The sequence below is a fragment of the Bos grunniens genome, chromosome 7, assembly GCF_055505025.1.
Source record: "Bos grunniens cultivar Pamir isolate PY7600 chromosome 7, Bosgru_T2T1.0, whole genome shotgun sequence".
NCBI classification, from domain to species: Eukaryota; Metazoa; Chordata; class Mammalia; order Artiodactyla; family Bovidae; genus Bos; species Bos grunniens.
The window spans coordinates 4,551,250-4,564,020 of NC_141171.1; the positions used below are offsets into that span (position 1 = coordinate 4,551,250).

Genomic DNA, 12,771 nt, shown 5'->3' on the forward strand with positions numbered 1-12,771 from the left:
AGGCGGCAGCTGGAAGCAGACGAGGAGGAATTGGGGGCAGGGCTCTGTTTCCTGTGCTCTCTGCTGCCCACCCACCCACAGGGGCCCCTCTCCCTGCAGCAAGGCTGTGTACCTTCCCTCTCTGAGCATTCCCCAAATCGAGGAAGCATGCTGAGACTGCCATGCTGAGCCTCAGTCTGCCCATCTGTAGAGGGGGGACGAGAGCAACCACCAATATCGAGAAGTGCCAAGTGGGCATTCACCCTCAGCGATGGCCCATACTCTGTGGAGTGTGTTTCTCTCTGAATAAATCCACTTCTCACCTATCAAAAAAAAAGGGCCGAGTGTAGTTTTCATGGATTCATGTATTCGGGTTTTATGATGAGCCTCAGAGGTTGGGGCTCTCGTTGTCCTCATTTCACTTGGATTTTTAGTGCTGCTGATAAACTGCAAACAACCTCAGGCCTTTTCATGTTTCACTTCATTAGACAGAGAGAAACACAGACAGACTGAGGGAGAGAAGTAAACTTCTATAGTGAGCCTGTAGGCAGTCTCTCTTCATGCAACACAGACACTGGTTTGTTTTGCTGTTACCCACAAAACTCTCATTAAATGTGAGAGGAAAGGAGAAAAAAGTAGGGCGGTCATTTGTCCAGCCACAGTTATCCCTGGAAAATTCTGAAGATAATAGTGGTGTAAAACCATTCTCAGAAGTCAATGCCCATTGAATGCCGCATCGTTAAATTCCAGTTGGTTCCTAGTGAAGTCCTTTCTCCCCTGAGGCGACTCTGCAGTCCATTCTCTAAACTGGAGAAGTAAAAATCTACATTATTATTAAAAGTAAATCTACTTTTGAAGGTACCCTCCCCTACCCCATAAAAAAAAAAGAAAGAAAGAAAAGAGGCACAGAGACGTTAAGCAACTTGTCTGAAGCTGCACAGCAGAGGTGGGATATGAAACTCAGGGTCCTGGTGCCAGAGACCGAGACTTCTTGGCAGTTTCCTGCTGCCTCCCATGATGGTCAGTTCCTGCCCCCTAAGGCTGTGAGGAGAGGGGACAAAAAGGGAAAACCCACAAAAGTGATGTGGCAAGGTTTCGAGCATTTGGCACTTGCTCAATAAAATTGTAGCCATTATATTTATTGTTATTTTCCTCTTTATTATATGTTTTGGAGAGCCTGAGATAAATGACGACACAGTCAGGGCAAATGGAGGATGGGAAAAGAGTCAGGGCTTGCCAGAGTTCACAGAGCAAGTCAGGGTGGGTCTGCCAGACTCCAGTGCTCAGATGGCACCCCTTCTGCCCCACCGCCCCGCTCCCCACTGCTTGGTCTTTCTGGAGAGTGGGGTGCAGCCGGGCCATCCAAGGCAGGCTGGGTCAGACTCCTCAGCTGCAGATCCAGCAGTGGCTAAGTGGCCTCCCTCGCTGCTCTAATGAATTCCCCAGACCCTGAGCCTGTGGCTGGGCCCGCCCAGGGCAGGGCGGCTGCCTTCCCGACATACTTTCCCTCTGGATTCACAGGAGAGGCGGCTGGGCAAGCGGGGGGCGCCCACATGTCTCCTGGCCCAGCAGAACTCTGCCAGGGAGGGCTCCGAAGCCTCATCACACAGGCACCAGCCCCTCTGCTCGAGCCTGGCCAGGCTCCTGGAACCGCTGGGTGTAGCGTGGTGGGAAGGGGGGCTGGCTGGGGCGCCAGCCAAGGGCTCAGGCCAGGAGGTCCCGGGCAGCAGTCTTCACAGCTAATGAGGGGCCTGGGTTAGCATTTCTCATCTGCAGTCTGTGGCCAAGAGCAGAGAGGGGTGGTGTGAAGGCCTCAGGGGTCCTGCCTTCTCCAGGTCTAATCCTGGCTGTGTGAGCTTGAGCTGTCTCATTCCCTCTCTGAGGAAAATGTGAGTAAGAACAATCTGAGGTATAACTGACATCGTGTATAAGTTCCATATTGTATAATGAGGCTAACACTGGAGAAAGACACTGAGCTCATTCAGTCCTCTCAGCAGTGATCACTCCCACTTTCTAGGTGAGCCAACTGAGGCACAGAGAGGTCAAGCCACTTGCCTTAGGTCACACAGCGAGGCTATGCCCAGCTGACATTCGAACCCAGGCTGTGTGGCTCCTGAGTCTGTCATAAAGTACAGCGGGAGCAGGGGTTACTGTTATTAATAGTAACAACGGTACACAAATTATAAGAGACAATAACCATGTGCTACTCATAGTGGTAGGGCTCTCTGCGGGCCCAGGGGCCCCTGGGAAAGGAGGAACAGAACAAAACACAGACATCCCCAGTCCCCTGGAGAGGTCACTGTTTCTCTGCCAGAAATACTCTGTCAGGCATCCTGGGGGAATGTCACGCAGCCCCTAAGCCCTGTCCGAGAAGATCAGGGAGGGCTTCCTGAAGGAGGGCATCAGAGCCAGATCTTGGAGGAAGGAGAACGGTATTTGGGATGGTGGGGAACAGCAGGTACAAGGGCCGGAAGTTCACCCAGAGTGAGTGAGTGTGTAATGTGAGGCTGCCAAGGTGTGCGAGGGAGGAGGGGGCTGCTGCCTGGAAGTGGGATTTCAGAGCCAGTGGGATCCAGGGAGCAGGAACATTAAACCCGATTGGCCGGCTCCAGGCCTCTGTTGTCTAATCTGCAGACTGGGACAGCCTCAGGACTGCCATCTTCACCATTCCCTCTGCTGAGAATGCTCTTCTTCATAACTCCTCATGGCCCAGCCATGAACACGGCCATGCGTGCCCACGCTTCTAGCCCCGTGCCAAGCCTGTGGCAGGGGCCTGGCTTCCATGTGTCCTCATCCTAGCTGCATGAGGCACACGCAAGCCCAGAGGCCCTCCTGGAGCCGTGGTTTTCCCAAGAATCCCAGCACCAGCCGGGAGTGGCCCCCAGGTGTGCCGGATGCCAAGGGAAACAGGAGGTGAGCTCATGGTCCTGCCACAGGCATCAGGGCACAGGCTTCACTAGAAGTGCCCAGGTTGGGATTGACTCTTAAGCCTCCCCACCACTCCTCACTCACCCTCTGTGGTTCCCCATTGCCCTCAGGAGACAGCCCAAGCCCTGTACCACCTGGCACCAGTTCTCCTGAGCCCTAAGATTTCCCTACCCTGAGATCAATCTGTCCAGCAGACCAGACTCACTTTTGTCTCAGGGCCTTTGCACATACTGTTCCTCTAGCTAGAATGCCTTTCAGCCATCTCTTTATCTGGCTGTGGTCTCTTCACCTTCCTGGTCATAGCTCTGTGTTCCCTCCTCTTCTAAGAAACCTCCCTAGACTCCCCCTGATGCCCCAAGATGGGTCAGGCACCTTCTTGGAGCTCCCACTGCTGCCTGTCCCTTGGGACGATTATGGTGGGCTCCCCACGAGGGAGGAGCCCAATCTGGTTTGTCCACTTCATGTCCCCAGCCTCATGGCACATAGCAGATGGTCAATGCGTTTGTGGAATGAATGAATGTGCCTGAAATATCCCCAACTTCAAGCTTCACCTGTTTCTCTCTGCCAGAATTGTCACCTTTTTTATCCCCTGAACTGAGTCTTCCTTTCCTTTAGATTTCTTGCCACCTCCTCCAGGAAGCCCTCAGTGACTTCTCTGCAACCTCCCACTAGAACAGATCTGGCAATGACCCTATCTTGGCTTCATCCCTGCCCCTCACAGTGGCTTTCGGCTATTTGCTTCACCTCTCTGGACCTCAGTTTCCCTGCTTATAGAATAGAGGCTGCAAACACTGAAGGGTAGCAGTAGAGAGTGTTAATACCAGAAAACAGAGGTGTTTTGTAGCTTAAGAGTATGGCTGGGCTGGGAGGATTTTCCTGATTAGCAATAATTTCTATTTTTATTACAAGCTGTTCCCACAGAGCTGGACTGGAGCTCCGATGGTATGGGCAAAGTCTCGACAAACAGAAGCACAGGGCTCCCCTTCAGACCTCCTCCAGCCGGAGTCTCTTAATTTGCTAGCCCTCCTGCGGGGAGGGACACACACAGGCGGGTGCACAGACTGGGTGACTGAGTGGGCTCTGGCCTCTGGGCGACCAGGTTGTCACCACCACCTACCCATCAACCAGAGAACGGCAAAGAGGAAAGACCAGAAAGGGGTTGGGGGAGGAGGTAACTCCTAACCTTAAGCCACTCTTGACTCAGTTTCCCTAAGTGTGAGCTGAGGGGAGCCGCTATGGGGCTCGCTTCGGTTCCAGCTATGGTGGAGGCTTGGCACGCAGCCGTCTCTCAAACAAGTGAATGAAAGGGCTGGAGGGCGGTCCTGACTGATTCCCCGCCCCACCAACCTCAGCCCAAGCCCCCGCTGACTCAGTTTCCTCGCCCGATCTCGGTTCAGCAGCGCTGGGCGGGGCCTTGAACGTGGAGGCCAGCGCCGTCTGTTTACCTTGTGGCTGGACGCTGGGCAGGGCCGCGGTGGGCCGTCCCCCGGGCCGGCCGCGCCGCCGGGATAAATAGGCCGCTCGGCCCTCGTGGGCGGCAGAGAGCGAGCCGCCGTCCAGCTCCCCGCCGCCGTCATGGTTCTCGCCGCCGCCCGCGTTCTCTTGCTCACGCTGGCTGCCCTCGGCGCATCAGGCCAGGGGCAGATGCCGCTGGGTAAGCCGCTCCTCCCCCACGCCGTGCCTCTGACCCCCAGAGGGACAGGACTCACGGGAGGCCTAGGGTCGCGCGCGGCTCCTTGATGTTCGGGGAAAGTTCACCGGGGCGTGCCGGGTGGAGACAGCAGAAAGTGGGGCAGAAGCTCAAGTAATTGGGTGGGCGTCAGGGATCCCTGCGGCGGCGGGGTGAGGAGTGGTGATGGGGGTCGCCGGTTCCCGACGCCCCACCAGCGCCCCCTGTCAGCGCAGGTGGGGACCTGGGCCCGCAGATGCTACGCGAACTCCAGGAGACCAACGCGGCCCTGCAGGACGTACGGGACCTACTGCGGCAGCAGGTGCCGGCCGGGGTTGGGGGGTTGGGGGTGCAGGGGAGAAGACAGAGACTTGGAAGAGGGGAAGTGGGTCTCGGAGGCAGGGGAGGGTGGGGGAGTGGGAAGGGACCGGAGAAGTTGGTCCTGATGGAGGTGAAGAGGGGCCGGGTTTATGGAAAGGAAGAGGGAGAGGAGGCGGGGCGGGGGGGTCCCAAGGATGAGGCGTTCTACGGGAGAGGGTACGGATCCTTGAGGGGAGAAGGAAATCCCAGAGAAGGAGGAGAAGGGGCTGGGAGAGTGCGGATCTGGGGGTAGGGAGTCCGTGGGGAGAGGGTCCGCGACGGTGGTGCCATGGGGAAGGAGTCTGAGAGAGGGAGAGGGGAGACCGGCGAGGGAGGAGAATGATGGAGCCCCGCTGACCACACCCCATCTCCCTTGCACCAAAGGTCAAGGAGATTACGTTCCTGAAAAACACGGTGATGGAGTGTGACGCGTGCGGTGAGCGCAGCCGGGGCGACGGAGACGGGGTGGCCGGGGAGCGAGAAGAGATGGGGAGACAGAAACATATCCAGAGAGCAGAGGACAGACCGGGAGCAAAAGAGACAGAGAAGAAGACAGAGGTTGACAGAGATGGAGAGATTGGATGAAAGATGGAGAGAGAGGAACAGAAAGGAGACAGAGAGACTGTGGGAGGGGGAGACCCCCAAAAGAGCCAGAAACCTTGCGAGAGACGCTGGGAGGTGGAGTCACGGAGGGAGAAGCGAAAAAAAACGGTCGGGCGCAGAGATCCAGAGTCTGCAGAGACCTGGAGAGCGGAGCACTCAGTACGGGGCGGGGTCGCAGAAGAGCCAGGATGGGAGCTCTGTCTCGATAGGCTCCACCCCTGGGCGTGGCCTTAACCACTCGCGCCCCACTCCCTGCAGGGATGCAGCCCGCGCGAACCCCCAAACTGACGGTACGGCCGCTAAGCCAGTGTTCGCCCGGCTTCTGCTTCCCCGGAGTGGCTTGTACCGAGACAGCCAACGGCGCGCGCTGCGGACCCTGCCCCGAAGGTTTCACAGGCAACGGCTCGCACTGCGCCGACGTCAACGAGGTGCGTCTGCCACCACCGCCCCGACGAACCCCCAACGCTTGCCCCACAACTCCCCACCGCCCCGCCCCGACGACCTCCTCGTCCGCTGGGGGTCCTCCGGGAGAGGACCCCCTCACCTCCGGGGGCGCACGTCCTGACGACCTCCCCACCGCCGGCGGACAGTCACCCCTACCACGCCCCTCTCCACCTAGGACGCCCACCCTGACGACCTCCTCCATAGCCAGTGACGTCAGCCCCGACGACTCCCCTACCGCCGGGAGTGGTCCCCCTCAACGACCCCACTCACCACCGCCCGGGGTCGCCGACCCCAGCGACCCTTCCACCACCGGGGCTCCCCCGCCCAGGCAACCTCCTCACCGACGGGCACGCACGCCCCGACGACCACTTCCCCGCTCCGCTGGAGACGCCCGCCCTCAAAATTTCTTCCCCCGTCCATGAGCATCCAGCCCACCGGGTCCCAGAAACAGCCCCACTCCAGGCAGGCCCTTCTCCTCGCCTGGTCTTGCCCTTTCCCACATCAAGGCAAAGCCGTGTGTGACCTCTGGGACAATAGCCTCTGCCCCACATGGCACCCCCTCCCTCCTATAGCTAGCTGATGGCCCTTGAACTTTACAAGTTCAATAAGCCCTAAGGCGCCTCTTTCTGGGAGGCCCAGCTCCTCATCCTCTGATCCTCCCCGGCCCTTCCTCCTCCAGTGCACTGCCCATCCTTGCTTCCCTGGCGTTCGCTGCATCAATACCAGTCCGGGCTTCCGCTGCGAGGCTTGCCCACCTGGGTTCAGCGGCCCCACCCATGAGGGCGTGGGGCTGGCCTTCGCCAAGGCCAACAAGCAGGTGAGGGCCATCGGGGGTTGGAGAGCCGGGAGGAGCATTTCGGGGTGGGCGGCATTTTGTTAAGTAAACTCCAGCCTTGCAGCCTGCTTGGCTCCAGGTGCAACAGATGGGGACAGGAGTCTGGGGAAGAGGAAGTTAAGGGTTTCCCATCAGGGATGGTCGGGACTGGAGGCAAGGTGCAGGGAAGAGGTAGGATTCAGAGGATTCTTGAATCGGATCTGGGGGTATCTGCCTGGAGCGTTGACCAGTGCGCTCTCTCCCACTCAGGTTTGTACGGACATTAACGAGTGTGAGACCGGGCAGCATAACTGCGTCCCCAACTCTGTATGCGTCAATACCGTGGTAAGGCCTGGGAGGAGAAGGAAGGATTGAGAGATGGAGGGTGGGGCGGAGGTGTCAGGCGGCGAGGGCTGACCTCCTGTGGCCTGGGCTCAGGGCTCCTTCCAGTGTGGCCCTTGCCAGCCCGGCTTCGTGGGCGACCAGGCATCAGGCTGCCGTCCGCGGCCACAGCGCTTCTGCCCTGACGGCACGCCCAGCCCGTGCCACGAGAAGGCCGACTGCGTCCTAGAGCGTGATGGGTCGCGATCTTGCGTGGTGAGTGCGAGCGGGCCAGGAGTGGAATGGGATGAGGGTGCGGGTGTAGGGCCACGCTAGAGCACCCACTTACTACCCCACCCGCAGTGCGCCGTCGGCTGGGCTGGCAATGGGCTCATCTGCGGCCGCGACACAGACTTAGACGGCTTTCCGGACGAGAAGCTACGCTGCTCTGAGCGCCAGTGCAGAAAGGTAGGGGGGGTGCGGAGGGCGTGGCCTGGTAGAGGGTGGGCGGGCCTACTGGCCACGCCCCTAATGCCCGCAGCGCCCACCCCTAGGACAACTGCGTGACGGTGCCCAACTCAGGGCAGGAGGATGTGGACCGGGACGGCATCGGAGACGCCTGCGACCCGGACGCCGACGGGGACGGCGTCCTCAATGAGAAGGTGGGGCAAAAGTGGGGCCTGGGCGAGACCGGGTCGGGGGCGTGTCTCCGGGTGACGGGTGTGGCCTCAGAGGCTGATCTCGGGGTCCCAAAGGACTAGGGGGGAGGGTTCCATGCAGAGGAGGCGGGGCCTCGGAGCTGGACAGTCTGGGGAGTGACTTTTGACTCTCTAGGACTGCCTATCCCCTAACCGGCCCTCACCTCTAGGACAACTGCCCGCTCGTGCGGAACCCAGACCAGCGAAATACGGATGGCGACAAGTGGGGCGATGCGTGCGACAACTGTCGGTCCCAGAAGAACGACGACCAGAAGGACACAGATAAGGACGGCCGAGGCGACGCCTGCGACGACGACATAGACGGCGACCGTAAGTTCTGGGCAGGGGAGGAGAGGAGAGGAAAGGGCGGGCACCAAGGGGTGGGGTTTGGCTGGAGGCGGGGCTCAGCCTCTTCTGGAAGCCGGGGAGCGGGTGAGCTCGCCTAGGGCGCCACGGACCGCTGATCCTGCTCCGCGGGCAGAAATGCAAGCTGGGATGCCGAGGGAAAGAGGGAAGACCTTCTGGAGGAGGGAAAGGGGGACCGTGCGTTAGATGCTGCAGGGGAAAGAGGACAGAGCCGTGAGCATGGGGGACAGGGCCCCATGGAGGAGGTACCATTTTTACAGCCGGGAGAGACTCAAGGTGGTGCACATACTGAGCCAGTCCCTGCACCGCTCCATTTAGTCTCTAGGAGGCTGGGCACTGGGCACGAATACTTGGTTTAACTTTGTAGTTATTGGGAGCCAGCCAAAGGTGGAGTGGGGACTCTGTCCCAGACTAATCCCAGGTCTGCACCTGCTCTGCTGAAGTCAGCCTGGCCCCGGCCCCATCTGGGGATCCGGTTCTGTTCCTCTGCTTCTCACAGGGATCCGCAATCCGGTAGACAACTGCCCCAAGGTGCCCAACTCAGATCAGAAAGACACTGATGGTGATGGTGTAGGAGATGCCTGTGACAACTGTCCTCAGAAGAGCAACGCAGACCAGGTGAGTGTAGGCCAGACTCCAGCTGGGGCAGACCCCCAGGTGAGTCCCAGACTGGTTAACAAGACTCCAGCCCAGTCTGAACAACTTGGGGTCGGGGCGGGGGTGGGGGTTGTTGCTTGAGCACAGGAGGATCTTGGCTCTGGAACTGGGGGTGGGGAAGAGGCTTCTGAATTCTTCTGCCATGATTATGAACGTCTGTATCCTCCCCCTCCTCTGGCCCCCAGAGGGATGTGGACCACGACTTCGTGGGAGATGCTTGTGACAGCGACCAAGACCAGTAAGCAGGCCATCTGGGGCTGAGGTGGGGACCCAGGGTGGGCAGCACCTGACCCGGCTTTCTGGGGTCTCATTGTCCCTGTTCCACCCACTCTAGGGATGGGGATGGGCACCAGGACTCGAAGGACAACTGCCCTACAGTGCCCAACAGTGCCCAGCAGGACTCAGACCACGATGGCCAGGGTGACGCCTGCGACGACGATGATGACAATGATGGGGTCCCCGACAGTAGGGACAACTGCCGTCTAGTGCCCAACCCGGGCCAGGAAGACATGGACCGTAAGGCCGGACGCAGGTCCCGTGTGGGGGACGGGGCCAGGGTGAGGTTAGGGGTGGGCACGGTGGGGGGAGTGGCATTTGTGAGCCGAGCTGGAGGCGTGGCCTGGGCAGGGCCAGTAGCTTGTATGGGCATGGCCAGGCCTGGGGCGGGGCCTGGAGCTCATTCTATCATTGCGGGGGGGCCTCCCACCTCCTCTCAGGCGACGGCGTGGGTGATGCGTGCCAGGGCGACTTTGATGCGGACAAGGTGGTAGACAAGATCGATGTGTGTCCGGAGAACGCTGAGGTCACCCTCACCGACTTCCGGGCCTTCCAGACGGTCGTGCTGGACCCTGAGGGCGACGCACAGATAGACCCTAACTGGGTGGTGCTCAACCAGGTGGGGGCGGGGACGAGGCGGGAAGTAGGGGGAGCCCAGGACCACCACAGCGGGTCCTAAACTGGGGGCAGGGAGCCCAGTCCTTCTGGCCTGACGCCCTTCTTCCTTTGAACCTCACCAGGGTATGGAGATCGTACAGACGATGAACAGCGACCCAGGCCTGGCTGTGGGTGAGACGCGGGGGTGGCCAAGCCATGCAGGGAGCTGCTCGGGGGGCGGGGCCGGAGGAGAGGCGGGACAGGGGCGGGCCTGGACTCGGGAAAGGCGGAGCCAGGTTAGGTGGGCTGGACTCTGGGCTTGGGCATTCTGTACTCCGAAGGGGCAAGGTTCAGGAACGGATCCGGATCCCGGTAGGCCAGAGGCTAGCGTGCCTTCCTCTCCCCAGGTTACACGGCCTTCAATGGCGTGGATTTCGAAGGCACGTTCCACGTGAACACTGCCACGGATGACGACTACGCTGGTTTCATCTTTGGCTACCAGGACAGCTCCAGCTTCTATGTGGTCATGTGGAAGCAGATGGAGCAGACGTACTGGCAGGCGAACCCCTTCCGTGCGGTGGCAGAGCCCGGCATCCAGCTCAAGGTGCCAGGCCCTTCCTGAGCGCTTGGTTTCAGCGCCTTCTCTGAGGCCCCCTACCCTTCCACAGACCCACAAGCCTTGCAGTCCCCGGCATTATCCTACGGACCTCAAAGGCTTTCTACCGAAATCCTCCCAGTTCCTCCCACAGGCCCTCAAACATTCCCCCAGGATCCCCTGGTCTTCCTGTGGGCACCCAAACCCCCTCACAGAGCCCCAAGCTTTCTCTCAGGTTCTAAATCCTCCTGCAGACCCCCTAGAATAGATGCGCTCAGGCATGTCCGACTCTTTGCAACCCCATGGACTGTAGCCTGCCAGGCTCCTCTGTCATAGGATTCTCCAGGCAAGAATACTGGAGTGGGGTGCCATGCCCTCCTCCAGGGGATCTTCCAGACCCAGGGATGGAACCCCCATCTCTTGCATCTCCTCCATTGCAGGCGGGTTCTTTACTACTAGCGCCACCCGGACCCCAGTATTTCACTGAAACCCTGAAATTCCCTAAGTCCTCTGGACTCTAGTTTATCCTACCGACCACTGCTGCCCCCTATAACCTACCTGTAAACCTCCATGTGGCCAAGGCTTCCGTGAGGGTCTCCCATCCAGGCATACCAGGGGCCCCCACCACTCCTCTGTGACTCAAAGCTCCTTGCCCGTCTGGGGGCCTTGGTGGCCTGTATGGTCCCTGACCCCACTCCCCTCTTCCTGGATGTGGCAGGCCGTGAAGTCCTCCACAGGCCCTGGGGAGCAGCTTCGGAACGCACTGTGGCACACAGGGGACACAGCATCACAGGTGCGGCTGCTGTGGAAGGATCCCCGGAACGTGGGCTGGAAGGACAAGACATCCTACCGCTGGTTCCTGCAGCACCGGCCCCAAGTGGGCTATATTAGGTGGGAACCCACCCTCCGCCAAGGGGCCCAGAGTCCCTGCTCATTCCTGGCTCTTGTGGGAGAGGGTTGCTTCGGGGGGCCTTGGTCCCCTAGCCTGTAAAATAGGAATAATACAGGCAGAAATAACTGTTTGGCCCTGGGGCATGATACCCCTCCGAGGACATGGGGAGGGTTCAGGTCCGGCAGATGAGCTGTTCATTGGGCGGGGCCAGAGGGGAGGCGGGGCCAGAGGGGAGGCGGGACAGGGGCGGGCCTGGACTCGGGAAGGGCGGGGCCAGGTTGGGCGGCCTGGACCCAGGGCTGGGGGTTCTGAACTCCGCACATACATAGCAGAAGGTGGGGTCTCACCCACTCCCCGTTTCCCAATCCCCACTCTGCGCTGCCAGGAAGTCTAGGCGCTATGTTTAGCATCTACTGTATGCGCGCCCTGCACATCCGTCGTCACACAGGGGAACTGAGGCTCACATCAGGAGCCCCCTCTGCCCTGAGTGTGGCCCAGGCAGGGAGACACACAGTTCCCTCTCCTAGAGAAGAGAAGCTAGTTCACTGGGCAGGGTGCTGACGCTCTGAGAGGGGAGGGCTTGGCCTAGGGCCCCGAGTCACGGTCCCCTCCTCCCCTGCAGAGTGCGATTCTACGAGGGCCCAGAGCTGGTGGCAGACAGCAACGTGATCCTGGATACGACCATGCGGGGCGGTCGTCTGGGGGTCTTCTGCTTCTCCCAGGAGAACATCATCTGGGCCAACCTGCGCTACCGCTGCAACGGTAAGAGGACCCTCATCAGGGAAGGCGGGGAGCCTGCACCCCCCACCCTCACCCGCCTCTCACCTGCTCACCCTCTCTCCACAGACACCATCCCCGAGGACTACGAGGCCCAGAGGCTGCTGCAGGCCTAGGGATGGGGTTGGGGACCTGCCACTAGGTGACAGCCACCCGCACAACTGCCCTCAGCGTGGGAAGTCATCAGCACCAGGCCCCAGGAGGCAGTCGGCCTGGGGGGGAATGAGAGGGGCTCAGGGAAGACAAAATAAAGTGTGTCTGTGTGGCGGAGGGGCTGGCTGTGGTCTCTGCTTCGGGAAGATGGTAGGGTCAAGTCTCTGAGGGGAGGCTGGCCCAGAGACCCCAAACTTAGGCAGTGGGGGTGGGGACTGCCACTGGCTCCCTGCTGACTGGCTGGGGCCCTAGCAGCCTGACTAGGAGTGTCGGGCCTCGGTTTGCAGGCCCCAGGCCTGCTGCTTCGTCCCCTCCGCGCCCCTGGAGCATCTGGCCTAGGATCCTGCGGTGTGTGTGTGAGGGGCTCAGGCCTGGGTGCCCGTGTTCATGGGTGCGTGGTCTCTGGGCAACTTCCACCTGGTGCGCCTGCAAATCCCACATCTCATCCTTGAGGCGGGAGAAGAGGGGAGGAAAAAAAGGGAGGAGGCAGAGACGAAAACAGTGAATTTTTATTACGTTTCATTACAAAGGATGCAAAGGTACAAAGACGATAGTGCCCACGCCAGAAAGGACGGGCAGGGGCTGGCCAAGTGCGCCCTGAGCGCCCGCCCCCGCCCACTGTGGGCACCCACGCGTGCAGCC

The 12,771-nt window shown here is 60.1% G+C and overlaps 1 protein-coding gene across 1 annotated transcript; it reads left to right on the top strand.

Moving 5' to 3' along the window:
* The first annotated feature begins 4,236 nt into the window (after positions 1-4,236).
* Positions 4,237-12,246, top strand: COMP (cartilage oligomeric matrix protein). Its single transcript, XM_086408311.1, has 19 exons — positions 4,237-4,561; positions 4,813-4,898; positions 5,321-5,372; positions 5,798-5,967; positions 6,663-6,800; positions 7,068-7,142; positions 7,236-7,394; positions 7,482-7,586; positions 7,673-7,780; positions 7,987-8,146; positions 8,682-8,800; positions 9,025-9,077; positions 9,174-9,355; positions 9,556-9,734; positions 9,856-9,904; positions 10,120-10,316; positions 11,026-11,198; positions 11,822-11,961; positions 12,046-12,246. Exons 1-19 carry the CDS (start codon positions 4,483-4,485, stop codon positions 12,090-12,092), a joined length of 2,271 nt encoding a protein of 756 aa, XP_086264437.1. The 5' UTR covers positions 4,237-4,482; the 3' UTR covers positions 12,093-12,246.
* The last annotated feature ends 525 nt before the right edge of the window (positions 12,247-12,771 follow it).